The 19196-nt window shown below is 51.5% G+C and overlaps 7 protein-coding genes across 7 annotated transcripts; 3 read left to right on the top strand and 4 right to left on the bottom strand.

Annotated features, from left to right (window-relative positions):
* Positions 1 to 100: 100 nt before the first annotated feature.
* Positions 101 to 748, top strand: Triagg1_9921 (uncharacterized protein; the record flags this gene model as incomplete). Its single annotated transcript, XM_062904932.1, has 1 exon — positions 101 to 748. The coding sequence occupies one exon, from the start codon at positions 101 to 103 to the stop codon at positions 746 to 748; it is 648 nt and encodes a 215-aa protein (XP_062751141.1).
* Positions 749 to 1493: 745 nt separating this feature from the next.
* On the bottom strand, positions 1494 to 3912 carry Triagg1_9920 (uncharacterized protein; the record flags this gene model as incomplete). The annotated part of the gene is made up of 3 exons (XM_062904931.1): positions 1494 to 2021; positions 2115 to 3837; positions 3908 to 3912. 3 exons carry the CDS (start codon positions 3910 to 3912, stop codon positions 1494 to 1496), a joined length of 2256 nt encoding a protein of 751 aa, XP_062751140.1.
* A 3942-nt stretch (positions 3913 to 7854) lies between these two features.
* Triagg1_9919 (uncharacterized protein) lies at positions 7855 to 9010 on the bottom strand (the record flags this gene model as incomplete). The annotated part of the gene is made up of 4 exons (XM_062904930.1): positions 7855 to 8091; positions 8148 to 8300; positions 8374 to 8580; positions 8633 to 9010. 4 exons carry the CDS (start codon positions 9008 to 9010, stop codon positions 7855 to 7857), a joined length of 975 nt encoding a protein of 324 aa, XP_062751139.1.
* A 521-nt stretch (positions 9011 to 9531) lies between these two features.
* Positions 9532 to 10799, top strand: Triagg1_9918 (uncharacterized protein; the record flags this gene model as incomplete). The annotated part of the gene is made up of 2 exons (XM_062904929.1): positions 9532 to 9853; positions 10051 to 10799. 2 exons carry the CDS (start codon positions 9532 to 9534, stop codon positions 10797 to 10799), a joined length of 1071 nt encoding a protein of 356 aa, XP_062751138.1.
* A 76-nt stretch (positions 10800 to 10875) lies between these two features.
* Triagg1_9917 (uncharacterized protein) lies at positions 10876 to 12066 on the bottom strand (the record flags this gene model as incomplete). Its single annotated transcript, XM_062904928.1, has 6 exons — positions 10876 to 11159; positions 11224 to 11432; positions 11501 to 11644; positions 11721 to 11826; positions 11889 to 11929; positions 11987 to 12066. 6 exons carry the CDS (start codon positions 12064 to 12066, stop codon positions 10876 to 10878), a joined length of 864 nt encoding a protein of 287 aa, XP_062751137.1.
* A 2479-nt stretch (positions 12067 to 14545) lies between these two features.
* On the top strand, positions 14546 to 17289 carry Triagg1_9916 (uncharacterized protein; the record flags this gene model as incomplete). Its single annotated transcript, XM_062904926.1, has 3 exons — positions 14546 to 14639; positions 14980 to 16524; positions 16592 to 17289. 3 exons carry the CDS (start codon positions 14546 to 14548, stop codon positions 17287 to 17289), a joined length of 2337 nt encoding a protein of 778 aa, XP_062751136.1.
* A 549-nt stretch (positions 17290 to 17838) lies between these two features.
* On the bottom strand, positions 17839 to 18790 carry Triagg1_9915 (uncharacterized protein; the record flags this gene model as incomplete). Its single annotated transcript, XM_062904925.1, has 3 exons — positions 17839 to 18182; positions 18253 to 18700; positions 18761 to 18790. 3 exons carry the CDS (start codon positions 18788 to 18790, stop codon positions 17839 to 17841), a joined length of 822 nt encoding a protein of 273 aa, XP_062751135.1.
* Positions 18791 to 19196: the final 406 nt, after the last annotated feature.

Raw genomic sequence — 19196 nt, 5'->3', positions numbered from 1 at the left:
CAACCGTTTCTACAAACCAATCCTCAAAAGGCGCAAACCAGTCTCAGACTCCGTCGCAATCGCAATCGCAATCGCAATCGCACCACGAACCGCACAAGCCATGGCCGCCCGGACAGCATCTCAACGGCTTCTTCTCCCCAGGCCATCCATCCCTCTCCTTCGCCCCTCAAGGATTCCTAGCTCTCAATTCCCTTCTCCCTCTCGCCGCGCCTTCATCTCCCTCCCCGGAACATCCCCCCAAAGCCTCGTCGCCACCCGGACTCTCCCCTACCGTCACGAGCCTCTCTACGAGCTGATTGCAGACGTCGACTCCTACTCTGCCTTTGTGCCCTACTGCTCGCACTCCCAAGTCACCAAGTGGTCCTCGCCAGACGATTCTGGCCGCCGCTGGCCCGCCCTCGCCGACTTGCACGTGGGCTGGGGCGGCTTTGACGAGGTCTTCACGAGCCGCCTGCTCTGTGTTCCTGGCGTCTCAGTCGAGGCGCGCAGTGGCGGCTCTGCTGGAGGTGGCCTTGTACAAGATGCCTCTTCCGTGTTCAAGACTCTCGAGACCCTCTGGTACTTGACGCCAGTCGCTCGCCAGTCTGCGGCGCCGTCGACCGAGGTTCGGCTCACCATCAAGTTTGAATTTGTCAACCCGCTCTATGCCGCAGTTAGCGCTGCCGTCTCCGACAAGATCGCTGCACTCATGATTGACGCCTTTGAGAAGCGAGTGCACTGCAAGTTGGGAGCTCAACAGCGCCTGTAGCATAAATCTGGCTGGAGAGCTGTAGAGGCCCATCCATGAATGACGATAAAAGATTATAAACGAGGGCAGATAAAGAGTTCACTGGGAAATAGAAAGAAAAGTAGCTGTTAGACGGTTATATTGATAGATAGATCTCCTAGACTTGCGACAACTAATCATCCCTGCTTGCGTAGCTCAGCAGCTTTCCGTTCTGGCACAAAGACAAAATTCACAAAACACACAAATACATCATATCCTCATCAGACGTAGCCAACCACCTTGTCTAACCCCCACCAATTGCTCCCTAATATCCAAATGCCATCCTCCATATACGCCATACATCCTCGCCGCTCATGTCGACCCGCCGGGTATAAGACAAAGGTAGGGCCCATCATGCCTGGAACTCAGCGCAACGCACTCGTCCCCTCTCATACAGGCCCTTGTCGCATACTCTAGTATAAATTCCACCGGATGTGAATATAACGAACGGCAAGCCCTGGACCACCACCACGGACAGCGAAACAAGAGGGGAATCTTTCGCTCAAAAGGATCATAAACATGGGAATCGGATGGCGAAACAATAAAAAAAAACGAGAAAATAGAAGAATCAAATCAAGTCGCTCGGATATAGGGCGCAAACGTAACCAAATCGTTTCTTTTGAATGGAAAGCCATGCAACAACGTATGGGGGCGACATTATTTCCTGCTTGATGACCTATGTCTGGCGTTAGTAACATTTATTATTCCCCTCTTAATAGACGGCAACTTACTTCTTTTTCACAGGCTTTCCAGAAAGGAAGCTAAGCACGCCGACATTTTGCTTGCTACTGCTACCGCCGCCACTCTTCTTCTTGGGCGGCGCAGCATTGACAATTTTGATATTGGGGGGCACAATTGGCGGTCCCCGAGGCGGAGGAGGAATACCACCACCACTACCACCTCCTCCGTGTATTCCTCCTCCTAGTCCTCCTCCGTGCCAACCAGGAGGCGGCGGAGGAGGAATATTAATGCCGCCGGGTCTTGGTCGGTTGAGGGGTGGCATTCCCGGGGGCAGATGGTCCTTATTCGGCATCGGTGGCATCCCAGGTGGAAGTTTTGGGCCGCCAACCGGTGGCGCCTTGTCGAGCGGCCACATGGTCATGGTAATGGCCCAATCCGGCTCAATCACCTTCTCCCAGACAGAGGGAAGGATGATGTCGCCATTAGGACCGATCAAGTCATAGTGGCCCTCTTGGACATGTGGACCTAGAACATCCACCTGTAAAAAGGCCTGCTTAATCAACTCCTCCATTCCCTGTTGATTAAGTGATGTTAGCTTACCATCCCCAAAGTATCAAACAAGGATGAGCAAACAAGAAGAAATGCCATATCAGTGGCCGCAACGTACCTGCCAGGTATTGCACAAGTGAAAGGGGAAGCTAAACTTCCGACCAACGGCATCTTTGAACTTGATAGGAGCCAACTCCGCCTTTTTGGCAGCCTCCTCTGCTTTCCTAGTTGCTTCTTCAATGGTGGCCCTGGTCTCATCTTGGATCCTCTTCCTCAGTTCCTCAGCCTCGGCCTTTGCAGCGGCAGCGGCTTCAGCAGCTTTTTGTGCGGCCTCTCTTTCTGCTTCGAGCCGGGCCCGGTGTTCAGCCTCGGCCTTGAGTTTGGCTTCTTCGTGGATCAATCTGAGTCTCTCGGCCTCTTCAGCCTCCTTCTTTGCCGCTGCGGCCTTGGCGTCGGCCTCGGCCTTGAGAGCCGCCTCGACACGGGCTCTGGCTGCTTCCTCAATCCGGGCAGCTTCTTCGGCAGCTCTCGCAGCCGCGGCTGCCTTGGCTTCGGCCTCGGCTTTCATGGCAGCTTCAAGCCGGAGGCGGGTTTGCTCTTCAATCCGGGCAGCTTCTTCGGCGGCCTTCTTTTCAGCAGCCGCCTTGGCAGCGCTTTCTGCCCTGATGGCGGCCTCTAGACGGAGACGAGCTGCCTCCTCAGCCCGGGCGCGGTCTTCGTCTTCTCTCCTCCTCCGGTCTTCAGCTGCCTTGATTTCTGCTTGGAATTTGAGTCTCGCAGTTTCCTCTGCCCGGGCCATAGCTTCGGCATGCTGTCGCCTTCTATCCTCTTCTGCCTTCCTCTCGGCCTCGATTCTTTCACGAGCAATGCGATCAGCTTCCAATCGAGCTCGCTCAATCTCTTTCTTGGCCTCCTCCTGCTGCAGTCTCATTTCCTCCATCTTCCTCGCCAGGGCATCCTCGGCATCCTTGCGGATCTTCTCCTCCAGCTCTCGCTGCTTTGCTGCTTCCTTGGCCCTCTCCTGTTCGGCCTTGAATTCAGCAAGCTCCTTTTGCAGACGCTCTTTTTCAGGATCGGGCGGCGGGGGCGGAGCCGGAGTGGGCTCTTTCGGGGCCGGAGGTGTAGCGGGGGCGGGAGCTTCAGTTGGCGGTGGCTGCGGTGGCTGCGGCAAGTGGTATTGCTGCATATGAGGCGGCAAGTTGTTGTAGTGGGCCCCAGGTGGTCCGTTATAGTAGGGACCTGGAGGCGGAGCGCCATAGGGCATCATGTCATACATGTGCCTCTGATCCCCCCCATAGTAGCTGCCAGCGTTGGAGCCGTTGGCGGAGAAGGGATTGGCGCCGTAGTTGCCGTAGGGCGTCATTTGGTTGCCGCCGTTGTAGCCCATGTACGGGCCTACATGATTTTGCTGCTGAGGGGGATAAGACGGATGTCCACGGCCGTAGTAGCCGTTGCGACCAGCTGGGTGCTGCTGATGCTGGCCATGGCCATAGTGGCCATAGTGGCCGTATTCTTCGGACGGATCCACGCTGGGCGGTGCGGCGGGTGCATAAGACTGCACCTGCTGATGGTAGGAGGCGTCTTGTCTAGCCGCTGGGCGTTGGCGCCTCGCGGCGGCTTGTTCCGAGGGGCGGGTGCGTAGCTGTGGCCTGCCGCCGTGGTTTGTGGAGGCAGAGTCGGAAGGCTGAACGTCGTCGTCGTAGTCGTCGTAGTCCGTGTAGTCCTCCTGAGAGTCTTCTTCGCTCTCGTAGGATGGTGGGCTGCGGCGCCTCTCGTAGCCAGCGGTCCTCTCGTAAGAGGTAGCCCGAGGCTGCGGTCGTCGCTCGTATCTATAGGAGGCACTGTCGGGTGGTGAGAGTCAGTAAGGTTGGTCGCAAGCGTGGCAAAGCAAACATTAGGCACTGTACTAACCACATAACAGGCGAGCTTGTGGCAGTATTGCCCTCTTCTACTCACCACGGGCCACACAAGATCGCCCGACGATGGGACGAGCGTTTGTGTCTAGAATACCTGGGGAATGGTGGTGGGGGACGAAGGTTGGGTTGCCTTTAGGGCGGGCGGCAACGGGGGGAAAAAATGGCAACGAGCCCAAGCCGATTCAGTCAGTCAGCAGCCCGGAAGTACAATGGCAGAGTCGACAGCAAAGTGCAGATCCGGCAAGCACCTGCAGGTCCGTAGGGCGAGGCAGTGGAAGAGAAGGGAATGAGAGGGAAAGGGAGAAACTAGAAAGTTGAGAGGAGCGAGAGCGAAGAGAGAGCTCAAGCGAATCAAGGGCTGGTCGCGGAATGACTAGCAACAGTCGCTAATGCGACAACAAAAAAGTACTCTTGCTTGCGAGGGATGGTAGAGCGGACCAGTGTGTACATGTGCCGGGCAACCAGCCAGAGGACAAGCCGAATCTAGTAGGGCGATACAAGATGGCAAAGATAGTTTAGTGCTCCCTCGTGTCTCAAACCGATAGAGAGAGAAAACAGAGACGGCGGACAAGACGCTCGGCTTGCGGGAGGGGGTTCCGAGGCCTTATGAAGCTGCCAAAGTAGGACCAGAATGAAGAGTCGAGCGGTACACAAGGCGTGCGTCAGATGCAAATGACAGGCAAAACAACGGCCAGCCTCGACGGGGCTGCGGGCGATCGGCGGTGAGGGGATGCTGAGATCTTGGTTGGAGAAAAAAAAAAGCTGAAAAAAAAAAAAAAAAACAAGGTGAGGTGAGGACAAGTCGAGAGTGTGTGTGATTGTGTGCTTTTGCTTGCTTGCAGGTGCAGGTGCAGGCCAGGTGCAGGTATCGACAGGTGCTAATGCGCAAGGCCAAAGCGGCTGTGCCACCCATGCGAGTACGTGGAGTGTACGGGGAAGATACTTTTGGTGAAACGATCAATTGGACGGCGGATTGGGCAGTGTTGATGCAAGGCCGGGTAGCATCAGTGTACTCCCGCGTACAGCAACAAGGTGTGGCGCTGCCAGCCGCCGATTCTTCTAACAGCAGGGAGTCGCTGTTATTAGTGGAGAGACTTTTGCAGATGAACAACGCACACTGCGGACAGACAAGCGAGTGACGCCTCAGGATCAATCAAATACTTTTTTTTGTTTTGTTTTCGTTTGGTTTGTTGTTTCTGGCGGATCGAAGCTCAACCCCTGGTGGCCAATCGCAGAGACTCAGTGAGAAACAAGGTGAGTTGAGTCTAGAGCTAGAGAGGAGGATGCTGTACTAAAGCTCACTGCACGGATCAAACAGGAAAGGCTGGCATAACGTTGGTGAGACCGCCGTTCCGTGCTGAGTGGTTTTTCTCTTTCTTTTGATCTTGGTTGAGTTACTGTAGATGGCAGCTTCGGGTGTTATTTAAGACAAAAGCCCGCTCAACTCGGCTCTTCTAATACTATTCCATTCTTTCTCTCCACAGAATTCGCGTTGAAGAAACTCCCTGCAAATAGCGGCACTAGGATTATGGATTTGTCTCAATTACCCAACTCGGAAACCACCAGGTACCTGGCTGGCACCTAGGCACCTGGTAATAGCGGGCTGTGGGAAAAAGTATCTCGTTGTACTCGACTCGGGCACCCATATCGGGAAGCGCAAAGGAATCACAGCAAATCATCAACCCCAAGCCAGTTGGGTCTCAGAGAAGACCAATGCCCAAAGCAGGGCGGTGCAGACTGAGGTGCCCATTATCACCATCATTGCCATTATTACTCGTACATTATTGATTCTTTTGGCAGCGTGTGATGTGATATGTGAGAGTGCGTCGTGTAACTGGTCTGCTGTGCGCCTATGAGCTGGCTGACTGACTCTTGCCTGCGTGCGTATGACTTGTTTCTTTTCTTCTTCTTCTCGTCGCACAGAGACGAGGTTGACATGAGCAGGCTTGTTCAGCCACGCAGCTTCGGTTGTCCAGTTACCCGCGACAGCCGATGACTTGTGCATTCACCAGGTTGACCGCCCCCGCTGACGATGTGCTCTCTCATCATGCTTTGGTTATGACGGCAACAGGAACAGTCTCACCGACAGGTGAATGCAGGCCTTGCGTATATTCTCAGTTCTCAGCTGCCTTTCCTTCCTCGTTGCAGAAACTTACCTGCAGGTGTTGGTACTGCTTCTCCATACTAACTACCTTGTACAGCAAGTGATAACAGACAGAGAGCCGACGGTGCGGTCAGCCAGCTCCAAGGTCAACTTTATTGAGCTGATTGGCCCTCTGCTGCATTGGACTTGTATATGGTACGAGGACGTTTCCATAACAATGTACAAGGGCAACCAACCACCGTATCGGAGCATATTACCTATCGATTAAATCCTTCCGCTTGAGTCGCCTGAAGGCCGATGCTGAGCCCTGAGCAATGTAACATGATACGTGTTCCTGGCGGTGGTGAATCGTGTCTGCGATACGATATATGACAACAGAACGACCCGAGCGCGCATCCTTGTGTTCTACAGTAGATGTACTGAGAAGTTGCGGGATATCAGCAAGAAAAACATCCAAGCTCGACAGACGGAAGCCATGCAAGGCCTCTTCACAACGTCCAGCGTCGTCGTTTTGTGTATCACTCGTCATGAAACTCACGAATTATCGATACATAAAAGGTCATTCATTATAGTCCATTTCCGCTGGACCATGGCTAGCAGCAAGAGCTCAACCAAGAGTAGCCCAACGACTGCTGGCATCTTCCAAGCGACGGCATCAACATCAGCATCAGCCTCAGCTCATATCCACAGTTGGTCTGTCGTCGCCCCATTCATTTTTGATCCCGCGCAACCCTTGTTCTCTCCAGGTGTGGGCTTCTGCCCTGGTCTCAATCCGGAGTCACAGGGATTCCAAAATTCTTCATTGCGGAGCCCAAAATAACCTGCATTGGCGCCCAACCAGCTCCATTGACTCATGCCTGGAACAGCGCTGCACGGGTGCATGAACCTGACAGGCAGCAAGAGGCAGCCTAGAAAATCATGGATGGACATCGTGGCGAAGAGAAGATGCCGAGTTTTTCAGTGCCCCAGCTTCGAGTTGAGGGTCCGCTCACAGCCTCACTCGTTGTACCCTGATTTGGACCTTGCCATTATCCACTTACACGCAAGTACTTACATTCATAACCACAGCAAACTACATATATCTGCAACCCAGCATGGATGGAGCTTCTTTAGCCTCCGGTGCCGCATCGGTGAGGCTACATTCCCTTGACATGTGCGTTGTCCGCTTTTCTCCTTATTTCTTTTTGCCGACATGCACCGTCCATGTACAGTACATGCATGCTTCCGTATGAGGTTTCCCAGCTCCCGAAATCAGATGAGGCGGCAGTGTTACGGCCGAGCCCGAGCCACTCGCAGGCCGACACGGGATTGCTTGGTATGCGTAATGTGCAATGCGCAATGCTGTGCGACAAGCAGTACAAGGTCGCGTAGGTCAGATATCTTGATCTGTGTCGGCCCACCCGGATAGTACGGAGTACCTATAGACAGAGTATGTACGGTTATGTATTCACATGATTCAATGCTGTGTGCTTGAGTCTTGGCACTGGTATTTAGTACGACCATGGCCGTTATTCACCAAGGCTCTACCCGGTCGAGGCAGTCGTCTTGCATATTATTATGTATCTATTTCATATTTGCCACAGATCATTCATCATATCCATTATGACAGCAGTTTTGAATGGCTCCACGATAGAAACTCCACGTGTCCGACTGCAGGGTGTGTCCATCAACCTGTTTTGAACGCTTCACTATTACAGCGTCTGGCGATGATCTTTCCATCTGAAGACGGATAGAGCCCGCCTGCTAGTCTCCAATTGTACCACTCAAAAGACTTGAATAACCGATACGCAAATGGTCGCCGACTTGAAGAACGTGAGTAACTTCCTCCCTTGATGTCTTCATCGCACAACCTTTTGTGAAGATTCCGAAAGATAAGTACGGGCGGCAGCCACTTCTCCAGCATCATATCCCTGCCAAAGAGGATCCTTTGCATCGTACTTCCGCACGATATCGCCTAGTTTCTTGGTCGCAGCCTGATTGAGCTTTTCAATGGTCGATGTTTCCGGCAGAGTGAACTCATCAGACTCTGGTGATTTCTTCCCCTTTGAGTTTGCATCGAGGAGCTTATCGGTGACCTGTTTGTTGCAAGCGTTAGTTAGCCAATTTTGGAGACTGCCTTTAGATCTCCTACCCGTTTTAGTCCGTAGTAACCTCGTAGGTAATCATCAGAGAGTTCAATGCTTCGGCAAAAGCGTTTTAAGCTCTCTGCCAGATAGTTCTGAGGGTTGCCCTCATTCCCAGACTCTGCAGCCATCAAAAGCACTTCACCCAAGCGGGCATGGAGCTACAGCAAGAAAAGAAGTATCAGTAATGGCTCCATTTAGATAGCATATTTCTTCCCAAAAGGTAAAGCTCACATTCCATGCATTTGGCGCTATGATGAGTGCCTCCTCCTGAGCATAGATGGCTTGCGCGTATAGACCTTGAGAAAGATACAAGTCTGCCAGTTCCATCCAGGCCTCTGCATCGGTAGATGAGAAATCCAGGAACTGCACCAGAGCTTCAATCGACTCGGATGTTTTACCCATCGCACGCAGCAGCGCAATCCTCCCTTTTGAGATTGGCTGTTCATGGTCAGTCTTAATATCCATTGTGTTGAAGTTTCGCAATGCTTACCACATTGGTGTTGTCCTTGGCCAAGATTTCCTCGTACTCCCTCAACACCTTTTCAAGGTCGCTATCGTTTGTTGCTTCGGCCTCCTTCACTAAGCCCTGAAGCGCCGTAACACGCTCATCACTAGCCCCGAACCGGACCACCAGTCTTTCGAGACATTGGTGTGCCGTTGTGTTGTCACCGGTTCTTAGGCAGGCCAGTAGAAGATTCTCGTATATTGTCCACGTATTGGAGCTCTCAGGCGGGGAGAATAATGAAAAGAATGGCGATGCAGAGTATGATGCGGGGTTCTTGCGTAAAAACTCGGGAGCTTGCTGGGCGACCTGGAGGGCTTCGGCGTGGGAGAGAGTGGCATGAGGTCGAAGTAGTAGCGACGGCATTGTGAAGGTATTGGAGGCGATATGGGGATAGGATAGGAGGACAATTGACGGCTGGGGTTCTGGTGCTCTCTAAAGAAGCTGCGTAGAAGAGCCAATACCGATAGCGACGGTTGGTGATGGAGCTTCTGCGTCTCTCAAGAGCTGAACGGTTACCAAGCCCGGAAGTTATTAACAGATGTTCGCCATGATGCTATCGCACTGCTATTAAGCTGTGCTCCACTTTTACCACGCTCCCCACCTGCTCTTAGACAAGCTCAACCGGAGAACGGGAATTTCCGACACCGACGAGATCAGCCAATCATCTAACACTTGTTGAACCCCACCTTGCCCACCTTGCAACTTATTTAGTACTCAGCAAATATTTTTTTTTCCCTTCTTTTTTTTCTCTTCTCTCCAGCCTATCTTCTTTTTCCTTTTCTTGAGAAACGCCGCTTTGTAGGGGTGAACTTCGCTGCTGGCAGCGAGAAGGGCAATCGCGAGTCTCCTTTTGAAGAACTCTATGCGTTGTCGGATCCGCGGCGATGATCGACCTGGAAGCGGGCAGTGCAGCTGCCACTGCCACTGCCTCCGGGCTGGAGGATATGGCCACTCTTAAGGCGGCAGCTGAAGCCGTTGAGGCTGCTGAGGCTCAGACCGATACACCATCCCACCGGTCGCATGATCCGGCTAAGAGCTTGAAGCGAAGCGATCCCTTCCAGTTCGGTAGCCGCTATCTGGAGGCCGGAGACGACGTCTTCGAGTTCAATGCTTGGGACCACGTTGAGACTGACGATGCGTACAAACTGTATGCTGAGGGCCAGTTGGAGAAGCAACGTCAGTCTCCCGTCTCTGATTTTGACAAGAGTAAGTTGTTGCTCCTTTTTTTTTTTCTCCTCGGCTCGGTATCATGATGATACACAATCCTAATGCATAGTTCATCTGAATATTCTGATGAAAACTTACCTTCACTTCTTTCGCTCCCATCTGATATACCAAACTTATTATTTATTCTTTTGTCTACTTCATCTTTTACATACCATGTCGCTAACATGTGTGTTCAGACAGGTTTAATTCCAACCCGGCCATGTGGTGGAACAAGTTCTACAAAAACAATACCGCGAATTTCTTCAAGGACCGCAAGTGGCTTCAACAAGAGTTTCCCATCTTGGCTGACGTGACCAAGGAGGATGCTGGACCACAACTCATACTCGAGATTGGCGCAGGCGCGGGTAACACCGCTTTCCCAGTCCTGGCCAATAATAAGAACCCACTCTTGAAGATCCATGCCTGCGACTTTTCTAAGCAAGCCGTAGAAGTTATGCGCAATAGCGAATCCTATGATCCCAAGCACATCCAAGCTGATGTCTGGGACGTTTCCGGAGAGACCCTCCCACCCGACCTCGAAGAGGGTACTGTAGACCTGGCCATTATGATTTTCGTATTTTCTGCATTGTCTCCCCGGGAATGGACACAGGCAGTACGGAATGTTTATAGAGTTTTGAAGCCTGGAGGTTTGGTCTGCTTCCGAGATTATGGAAGAGGAGATCTTGCTCAAGTCCGCTTTCGAAAGGGGCGTTACCTGGAAGAAAACTTTTACATCCGCGGAGACGGTACACGCGTGTACTTTTTTGACCAAGATGAACTTGCAGGCATCTGGTCTGGACCGGACGCCGGGGAAGACTCCGAAGAGCCTGGCGTGCCACGATTTACGATTGAGAAACTCGGCGTTGACCGGAGGCTGCTCGTGAATAGAGCTGAGAAGATTAAGATGTACCGCTGCTGGCTTCAGGGGCGCTTTAGAAAGAAATAGACCGTTTGACATTGCGCAACGATGATTGTTTGCCTGCTTGCTCCTCCCCAGTGCACCACATGGCGTCGCTTTATGTTTAGAAGAGCAGCGTCTCCTGGACCTTGGTCCGCTGCTGCTGGTCAAAGCCAATGGAATCCAGATAATTGTCCAAGCCTCCATAGTGATCATTGATGTGGCTTTCAATGGACGAGATCATGTCCTTTGCGGTACCGGCCCACTCGTCTGTCAAGCCTATCTCATGAATCTCTATGAGCATCTGAGGTCGGCTGGGCATGAGCTCAGCATCAGTGAGAAAGTAGTCGTGCTCAATGGCCGCTCTGGGGATCCCCAGTATCATCAATACCAAAGCACATATAAGCCCTACAACATTTTGGTTAGATAGTCAGCCGTGTGGATAGTGCAATGAAGAGAGAGCTCATCTTACCAGTGCGATCTTTTCCCTGTGTGCAATGAATGATGGACGGCAAGGTCTGGGGAGAAGTGTAAAACGAGAGGGCTTCGTGTATCTCCGAGCCACAGTGATCAAGCGTGTCTAGACCAAGACGGACGAGGCCACGGGGCAACATGACCTGTTGGCTGAGAACCCTGACTGCGTCTATGCGGTATCCCGCGATGAAGAAGAAAATGACCTTGCTTTAGCAGTGGATTAGGTTCAAGTTTGCCTTCCTGATTTGGGATCCCAGTAGGGCCATCAGACTTACAAGAAGTCCCACCATGATAAAAGGCTTAACAAGTGTCTCTCGAAGGATCTGCCATTAATCTTGATGCCGTGGTATTGCACACCTGGAATCTCGCTCGCTTCGCCAGAGCGCCGGTGTTTTCTGATTTGTTTGAGGATTTCGGTTCTAGTTGGAGTTTTAGCAGTTGAGCATAATGAGAGAACTTTTTTTTTTTTTCATTCCTGGCGTTAGAGAAACCCACTTTGTGCGTAAATCAACAATAATCTTCATCTCGAGCTCATTCCTGATTAGGTCCTTGTCTGCAGTCGTGGCGTCGTCTGATGAAAGATGGAGGGGCGAGTAAGTGGCTGGAGAATATTTATATTTTCATGGAACGGGGAGAAGTTGTCTTGTTTGTCTAGACTCATACCTAGTCTTCCAGATCGGTAGAAGAGATTCTCGCGCATGCGCCTGCTCGACTGTCAGTCATTTGATACGAGGCTCAACATGTGAGGCAAAGGGCTTGACCTCTCTCCGAGAAACTGATTGACGGTTTTGCCAACGTCTCTGAAATTTGGTACCTTCTGGAGCTGGTGATCTTGTTCCATGGCTGCGTTATTAAGGCGTTGATTTCCTCGGTGATTCAGATGATAACAGTATGTAAGCTCAGTGTGCTACCATGGTATTCGAGAGAGAGGATTTTCTGTTTGTTGGCCGTTGTGTCAGCGACGCTAACATATCGGACGGCCTACCCTGTAAAGTTGGCATGTTTGACGCGGAGCGGCGAAAAAGTCCAAATAGCGGAATCTACTTCTCGCCGCCAGCTTGGTATTTGATGGATCATTGGTACCGCATATAGTTTATTCAATTTGGTGGTTTATTTGTGTTGGCAGAGACGCAATTGGCGTTGCGGTGCCGGTGGGTATTCGCTGCATGGGCATCGCTGACATGCAACTCAGAGAAGCTAATGTTGAACTCTAGGTGTGTAAGTCGACAAATATGAAACCACAAACACCATCTCGTCTATACCTATCCAATTGGAGAATAAACCTCAATGAATTCCACCAACGGCACGTCAAAAGTTCTAGACCCGTTTTGTTTTACCAGTTACGAAGAAAGAAAGCAAGAGACGAAGCTTCGTGTCATCACCTCAAACTGAAATGCCTCTTGAGGTTATTCGTCAATACGAGTTATTAACTCCCTGAAAAGATCCATGAACACCCGTTACGGAAATCAAGGCTTGGAGAGGCTGAAAAAGCGGCTGCGCCATCAAATGCAGCGCAATTGATTATGACTGACATTTCAAATTGCTTGTAATACATGGGTTCAAGGTTACGTCATTGTTACTCAGCCCCACTGGTATTCAGATTGGAGGCGAAGGATGCAATGTGCTGTTAATCTGGCGATTGGCGAGTGTTTCGAAGGGCGGAGGCTGAGGCAACATGCCTGGACAAGAAATGCCAAGTATATCTGCTTGCTAGGGAATCTGGAACTCATGATGGGATGCCATGGCGAGAACAAAGATGGAGGGTTGGCAGCTGTGTTAAGGTTGAGCAAGCCCTCCACCGCATGCACAAGATAGCTCTCTTCTCCTGGTCGAGATTCGTCAGACGCTCGCTTGATAAGATCTATAACATCATTGGTAGCATCCTGGCAGCTCATTACACGTGCAAGAGTTAGTATCCTTCACCTTGTCCGCCAGCTAAGGTACCTACCCGTCCCAGCTTGTTCCACAACGGGGGCGATCGACGTGAGCCGCTGGCAGGGGGAGGAGGACAGAAGAGGCCTGATTCAGACAAGTTAACAGTACATGCTTTTGATTGCAGCTGTCGAGAGGAAAATTAGTCGCTGTCTCAACCTGAAGCTGCGGACTAGCCGGCCGCCAGAAATGATTGAAATTGCCTTGGTAGCCAGAAGAGAGCTGCAATAGCGTCATGCACCAACACCTAGCTCGGGCATCATGACGTCACAACTTGGGGGAGGCGTTTCTTGATGGCTTTGGGGCGCGTCTGGCGTTACGAGAAGCTTATGTGAAGCATGTCAAAGGACGGCGAAGTGATATTGCCTGAAGTGAAGCAAGGAGGTTCTGAACTTAGGTAGGTTGGGAGAAGCGATGAAGCTGCAGAGAAATTGTAACCTTAGTAAGCTTGCCAATTGAAGGCAGTCAAGGACAAACACCAAGGTACATGTATCTTTCTGCTGCCGATCAGCGGGAAAGAGCCCATCGAGTACCTATGGAGCGCGCAAAGCAGAATCGACTGTACCTGAACTTGGTTAGCATGGAGCTCTTCGTCTCTCTTTACCGACGTGTATTCGGTACTTCTATGATGTAGGATGGAGGATGTAGGACGTACGCAGTGACAGTGACAGCAGGAACCACATCAGATTCGCTTTAGTGCCTGCCACTTGCCGGCCGTTCCAACTTTGTCTTCCAAGGTTCCTTGTTGTCTGGCGATTTACTATTAAGCCATGCCATTCCGCCCATTTTAACGCTGAGACTTGGCATTGACATTTGACATTGACTCTTGACGTTTGACGTTGACGGTTAGCACTTAACGTTGGACGTTCACATTCGACATTAGCATCGGCGCTATTCTATTCGAAATATTCTTCATTCGTTCATTCAATCATCATCACCATTCCTTGCCATCCCTCCGATCCTCATCCTTGCGTCCAGTCTCCACAATCCTCCGTGGCTGCTGCAAGACGCAAGGCCCTATCCAATACCTACATCCGCCAACCCGCCAATCCAATCCGCCTTGCGAAACGACACGAGAAAAAAACGACAAAGCTTGCAGGCCTGCCTGATCCGAGACACCAGAAGGAACCAAACGGGCAAAGCAGACAGGTGATGAGCATCGAGCCCCGAGAGCTGCTATAGCTGGCTTAGCTCCCCAAGACGATCAGCTAGACTCGGCAGCTTCTTCCACTGACAGCCGTCGTCGATATTGGCCATTACGTCGTATCGCGCCCGCGAGTGCAGCGTCACTTGACCAGCACTGCAACATCCTTTTTTCGGACTGGCGGCGCCTCACTAACCGCCTTTTCTCGTCGTCCTCGTATCTGATCTGGAGTCACCCCACCCGGATGATGCAAAGAGCTGCAGAAGCTGGGGAAGCGCGGCCATCCGTGGCAAAGTCGCCTTCACGGCACCATGAGCCGTCATCCCATAATAGTCCATGTATGTTAAACAGGGGAAGAAGGGGAAGAAGAAGAAGAGAACAAAAGAAGAAAGATGAAAAAAAGAAACACACCCCCGTTTCCCCTCGTTTTCCGTCTTGAGTTTTTCTGCTTAAGCGATTCCTGTTTTTTGCATCAAAGATCTTCCTTATCCTCGTTGGCGAGCCTTGTCGTTTACTTCTGCCTGATTTCTTTTTACCCATCGTAAGACTGCTCTCACGCTTGGCTGCTGTTCCGTGGCTAAGCGGCCCCTTTGATTTGCTGTTTCTGCTTGCCACTTGCCGTCATTTCGTCGTCGGATCTGTTCCCAGCTCTCCTTACTTACTTTACCATTCTCACAGTGTCGACCGCCGGCAGGCTCAAATACGCCGATCCTCGCAGTCTTCCAAGCTTCCCGTCTGCCGGTCTGAGCTCGGGTGGCGCAGCTGCCAGCGCGGCTGCATCTCTTGGTTGGTTTAGCCACAAGCCGGTAGAGACGTGGACGCCAGATAAAGTCTCATCAGCGTCGGCCGCCGCAGTTCTTGCCAAAGACTACAAGATATCGCCGTTGTGGGAGCCCACCATGGATGGAACGGGTACTAAAGCAGCAGTGTTGGCTGTAGGCTCTGCCGGCGCTGCATACAGACAGTCAAGCGTCAAGAAACCCTCACGCGAATCCTGGGGCAGTTCTGCTGCCACGCAGGCCTTCAATACTAACACGAACCGACCTGACCCAGAGCCGGTGACTCTGACGACGTCTCACGGGAGCTCCGCCGCGACTCAAGCTTTCCATGCGAGCCGAGTCCAATCTGCCAAAGTGGCCAAGTCACCACCCGCTTCTCCAAGGGAGAAGTCTCTGGTGGCTGCCAAGGGAGCCATGTCGCCCTCAAAGCTAGGTACACCGCGCTCCAGGCTGCGGTCGTTTTCTAGCCCGCAGGAGTCGCCTTACACGGACGCAGCAAGGGCGTCTGTAAGTGCTCTGAATGGGGCGTCTATAGCACACCGAGCTGCCATGAATAGATCGCAAGTGGTGGAGGACGCTGGCGCAATTCCAGTCACCACCATGACTCGCAACATGTTTACCTCACATCCGCCCGTCCAGCCCGAAATTGATGAACAAACGAATAATGAAAGGATCCACCAGTCGGCAGTTGAAATGGCAAAGAAGATGTACCGTCAGCAGCAAAGTCGACAGGAGGGTTCTCAAGATAGCCAAGATGCTGGTGAGACATCAACGAATCGCTACGTCGATTTACAAGATGCTGCATACAGGCAAGCACAAGAACGTCTCGCCAAGCTTCAAGATGAGCACGAGAAAAATCGTCGTTATCACGAATACTACGGCGCAGACAAGCCTCTGCGGCGCCGGTTCACTATTGTCAACAAGCTGCGCCGTCGGTCTGCCAGTGACAGTGACATGGAAGACCGCGCTCGATCCGACATGATACGCCAACAAATGACCATGTTTTCATCAAGGCTTGACCAAGTGGACGAAGAAAAACGGGAGAGAGACAGAGAGGCTCTCTTGACCGCTGCACGACGGAACGTCAAAGCAAGCCTCCAGGGAATGGACGAAAAAGTCTACTTTGAGACCGGAAAGGTCAATCCGACAATCTTGGGTGACTGGCAGACTAGAGCTCAGCAAGCTGCCCAGCTTCGACACGACACAAGGCCAGAAGGCGATGGTAGAGTGGACATTGGAGGTGGAGTATTTATGGACGCCGACGAGATCGACGCCATCGCCGCCCGGAGAGTACGGCCCGTGCTGGATGACATTCACGAAAAGGCGGAAGCAGAGCGGGAGCGTCTAACCTCGGCTCGAATGGAAGCAGAGGCAAACAAAGCTGAGGCTGAGAGAGAAAAGGCCCGGGACCGTGAGCTCAAGGACCTTCAAAAGAAGGCTAGAGGTATATGTCAACCCATTTCACTCTATTATTTGTCATAAGACTACTAATTCTGGTCGTGGCTCAACAGAAGAGGACAAGCTGCAAGAGAAAAATAGAAAGCAGCAGGAAAAGCAGGAGGAAAAGCAAAAGAAGGAAGAGGAGAAAACCGCCAAAGCCGAACAAAAGAAACTGGCAAAAGAGGAAAAGCGCAAGTCCAAGGTCGAGCCGATTTCCGGTGCTTACAACCAAGAAATCCGCCGCGAAGAGAACGAAGAACATCAAGCAGAGACGCAGAGCAGGCGGGGTTCCAGCGTCCCGGAGGTTACGACCCCCCCTCCGCAGAGTGTGGCTGTGGACAACCTTGATAGCTCACAAAAGAGGTCACCTGAAGGAGCAACCTCACCAACGGCACGAGTCAAAGGTTGGATCAAAAATCGATTTTCGCGAGGAAAGTCTGTGAGCGAGCCTGGCGAAAAGAAGAAGAGCTTCGTCGGCGGCGCTGCGCTGAGGGACTCGGGCCCGGGTGGGAGCACCGGCAGCTTGGGGAACCGCTCCTCCAGCATGCGTGATGTCACGCTTGCTGGGAGGGGCGGCGAAGAGGCTGCCGAGAGCAATCCTCAACCCGTCAACAGGGACTCACGCGGTGTGAGCCCAGTCAGCTCTGGCAGCGGAAGGAGTAGTGAGTTTGAGAGTTTCGAAACGCCAAGGGCTATCATGGATCAACCGCCGCGGCAAGGAAATAGCCCTATGCGTGACTCTCGGTTCAAGGAAATGATGGATCACTGAGATGCTCGTGCTCTCCTGGAAAGTTGAATGTTGAGGCATAGCAAGGGTTATTAATGTGTTCAAGGTATGATGCTTGTTTTTCTGGGTTTCAACCGCTGCGTCTCTTCCACGTCTTATACCACTACTCATGACTTATCTTTTAATTTAATAATCGTAATCGCCACGTGCGCAACAGATTATTGGTGGTGAGGCATCATGTCTTGGGGCGTTTTGGAGATCGTCAAACTTAAGCTTGCCCTACAGTCATGCATGGTTCGGCTTCTTATAAGTGCAAATAACAATATTTCTTTCATTAATAAAAATAGTCATGTGCGTTAAAAACTAAGCATTATTCGTTCTGATACCTTATATCCAACCTAGAACCCGTGAACCTGAATGTCCACGCAAAGCCTTGTAACGCCTTATTGAATGCCTACCACTCTGATTCTTTTCGTACCCATGTCTTCTTACTCTTACATTCGTTAAAAAGATGAAAAAAAAAAAAAAAAAAAGTATTTCGCTGCTCAATCCTACACCTAAACACTAGAACCTGCTGTTCCCGCACGTCGTTCATCGAAAGTCATATCGATTCGTGTTTCGACCGTAGTCGTTGCGATAAGAGCCCATGTGGCCGCTGTTGCCATCTTGGCTTTCTGCTGACTCCATCTCGTGCTCGAGAGCCTTGCTAAATCGTGAGGCGGGAGCCTTTGTGTGGACGGCGGGTAAGAGATCGATGATAAAAGAGAGGATGTAGAATGTAAAGATGAAGGCGATGATCCATTCGAAGACGGCGGCGACGTTTTGGTTGTCGCTCCAGTTGGTAGAGACGAAGATGATGGCGAGGATGAACTCGACGATGACGAAGGTGAGTTTCACCCAGAAGGAGATGCGGAGGATGCGGTGCTGGCGGTTGTCTGTGTGAGAGGAATGAGAAATTGTTCCAAAGAGCACTTTTTTTTTTCTCTGTGGTATGATTGTACTTACAAAGGCCTAGTTGTTGGTATTCCCAGCAGATGAAGATGGCGGAAATGATGTATCCAGCAATAAAGAGAAAGAGGAAGATGTCATGTAGTTTGTGATGGTGGTGCGTGTCGAAAATGGACAAGAGGATCAAGCCAGCCATGCCGACAATGGCAAAAATGATGCTGATTACGGAGAGAACCTTTTCCTTGACAGTCGTGTTGGGGACTAGTCGCCCATTGTGACGCAGTAGGCGCTCAGCGCCAAACGACAGATTGAGGAAGACGGTTGTGACGGCCGATCCCGCGATGAAGAGCGGCTTGAGTTTGCTGGCGCCAATGTCGGAAATGAAGGCTATGGAGTCGTCGTCGTCCATGTACGAGTAGTGTTCGCTATTGGTATCGACGACCCAGTAGAGGAGGAGGCCTAGCAGCATACCAAGCCATACGAGGCTGGAGATGACTGGAAGAATCTAAAGATGTTGGTTAGGAATGGTAATTATTATGAAGGCTTTGCGTTGGTGGAGGTTTACCCAGTATGATACGAAGCCTCTGGCAGCCATGGCGGAGCGGATGGCGGGATTGGTGGCTGGCTGGCTCTTCGTTTTCAACTCTATAAATCGTGTAGGTTGGAGCTACAATACGATGAGATGGGATGGGGATGAGGATGAGGATGAGTATTAATGGAGTGTCGGCTACTGGGTGTACAAGATTCGAATGGGTATCGTCAAAGCAATGGGATCATGAAATAAGGAGAAGAAGAAAAGAAGCATAAAAAACTCCGGAATCCATGGGCCATGATGTATAAAAGTACTGGGCAGGGCAGGGCAGGGCAGGGAAAGATCGGAAGAGCGAGCTAGAAGTACACGGAAAGCGGACCACTGCTTCTGCCCGCCAAATCTTGCAACGCAACATCCTGATCTCCGCAAGCATTCACAATGTACGAGGGGATACGTAAGTCATCGAACG

Source organism: Trichoderma aggressivum, assembly GCF_033847375.1.
Source record: "Trichoderma aggressivum f. europaeum strain CBS 100526 chromosome Unknown scaffold_061, whole genome shotgun sequence".
Taxonomy (NCBI): Eukaryota; Fungi; Ascomycota; class Sordariomycetes; order Hypocreales; family Hypocreaceae; genus Trichoderma; species Trichoderma aggressivum.
This window is presented reverse-complemented; position numbering and strand designations above follow the sequence as displayed.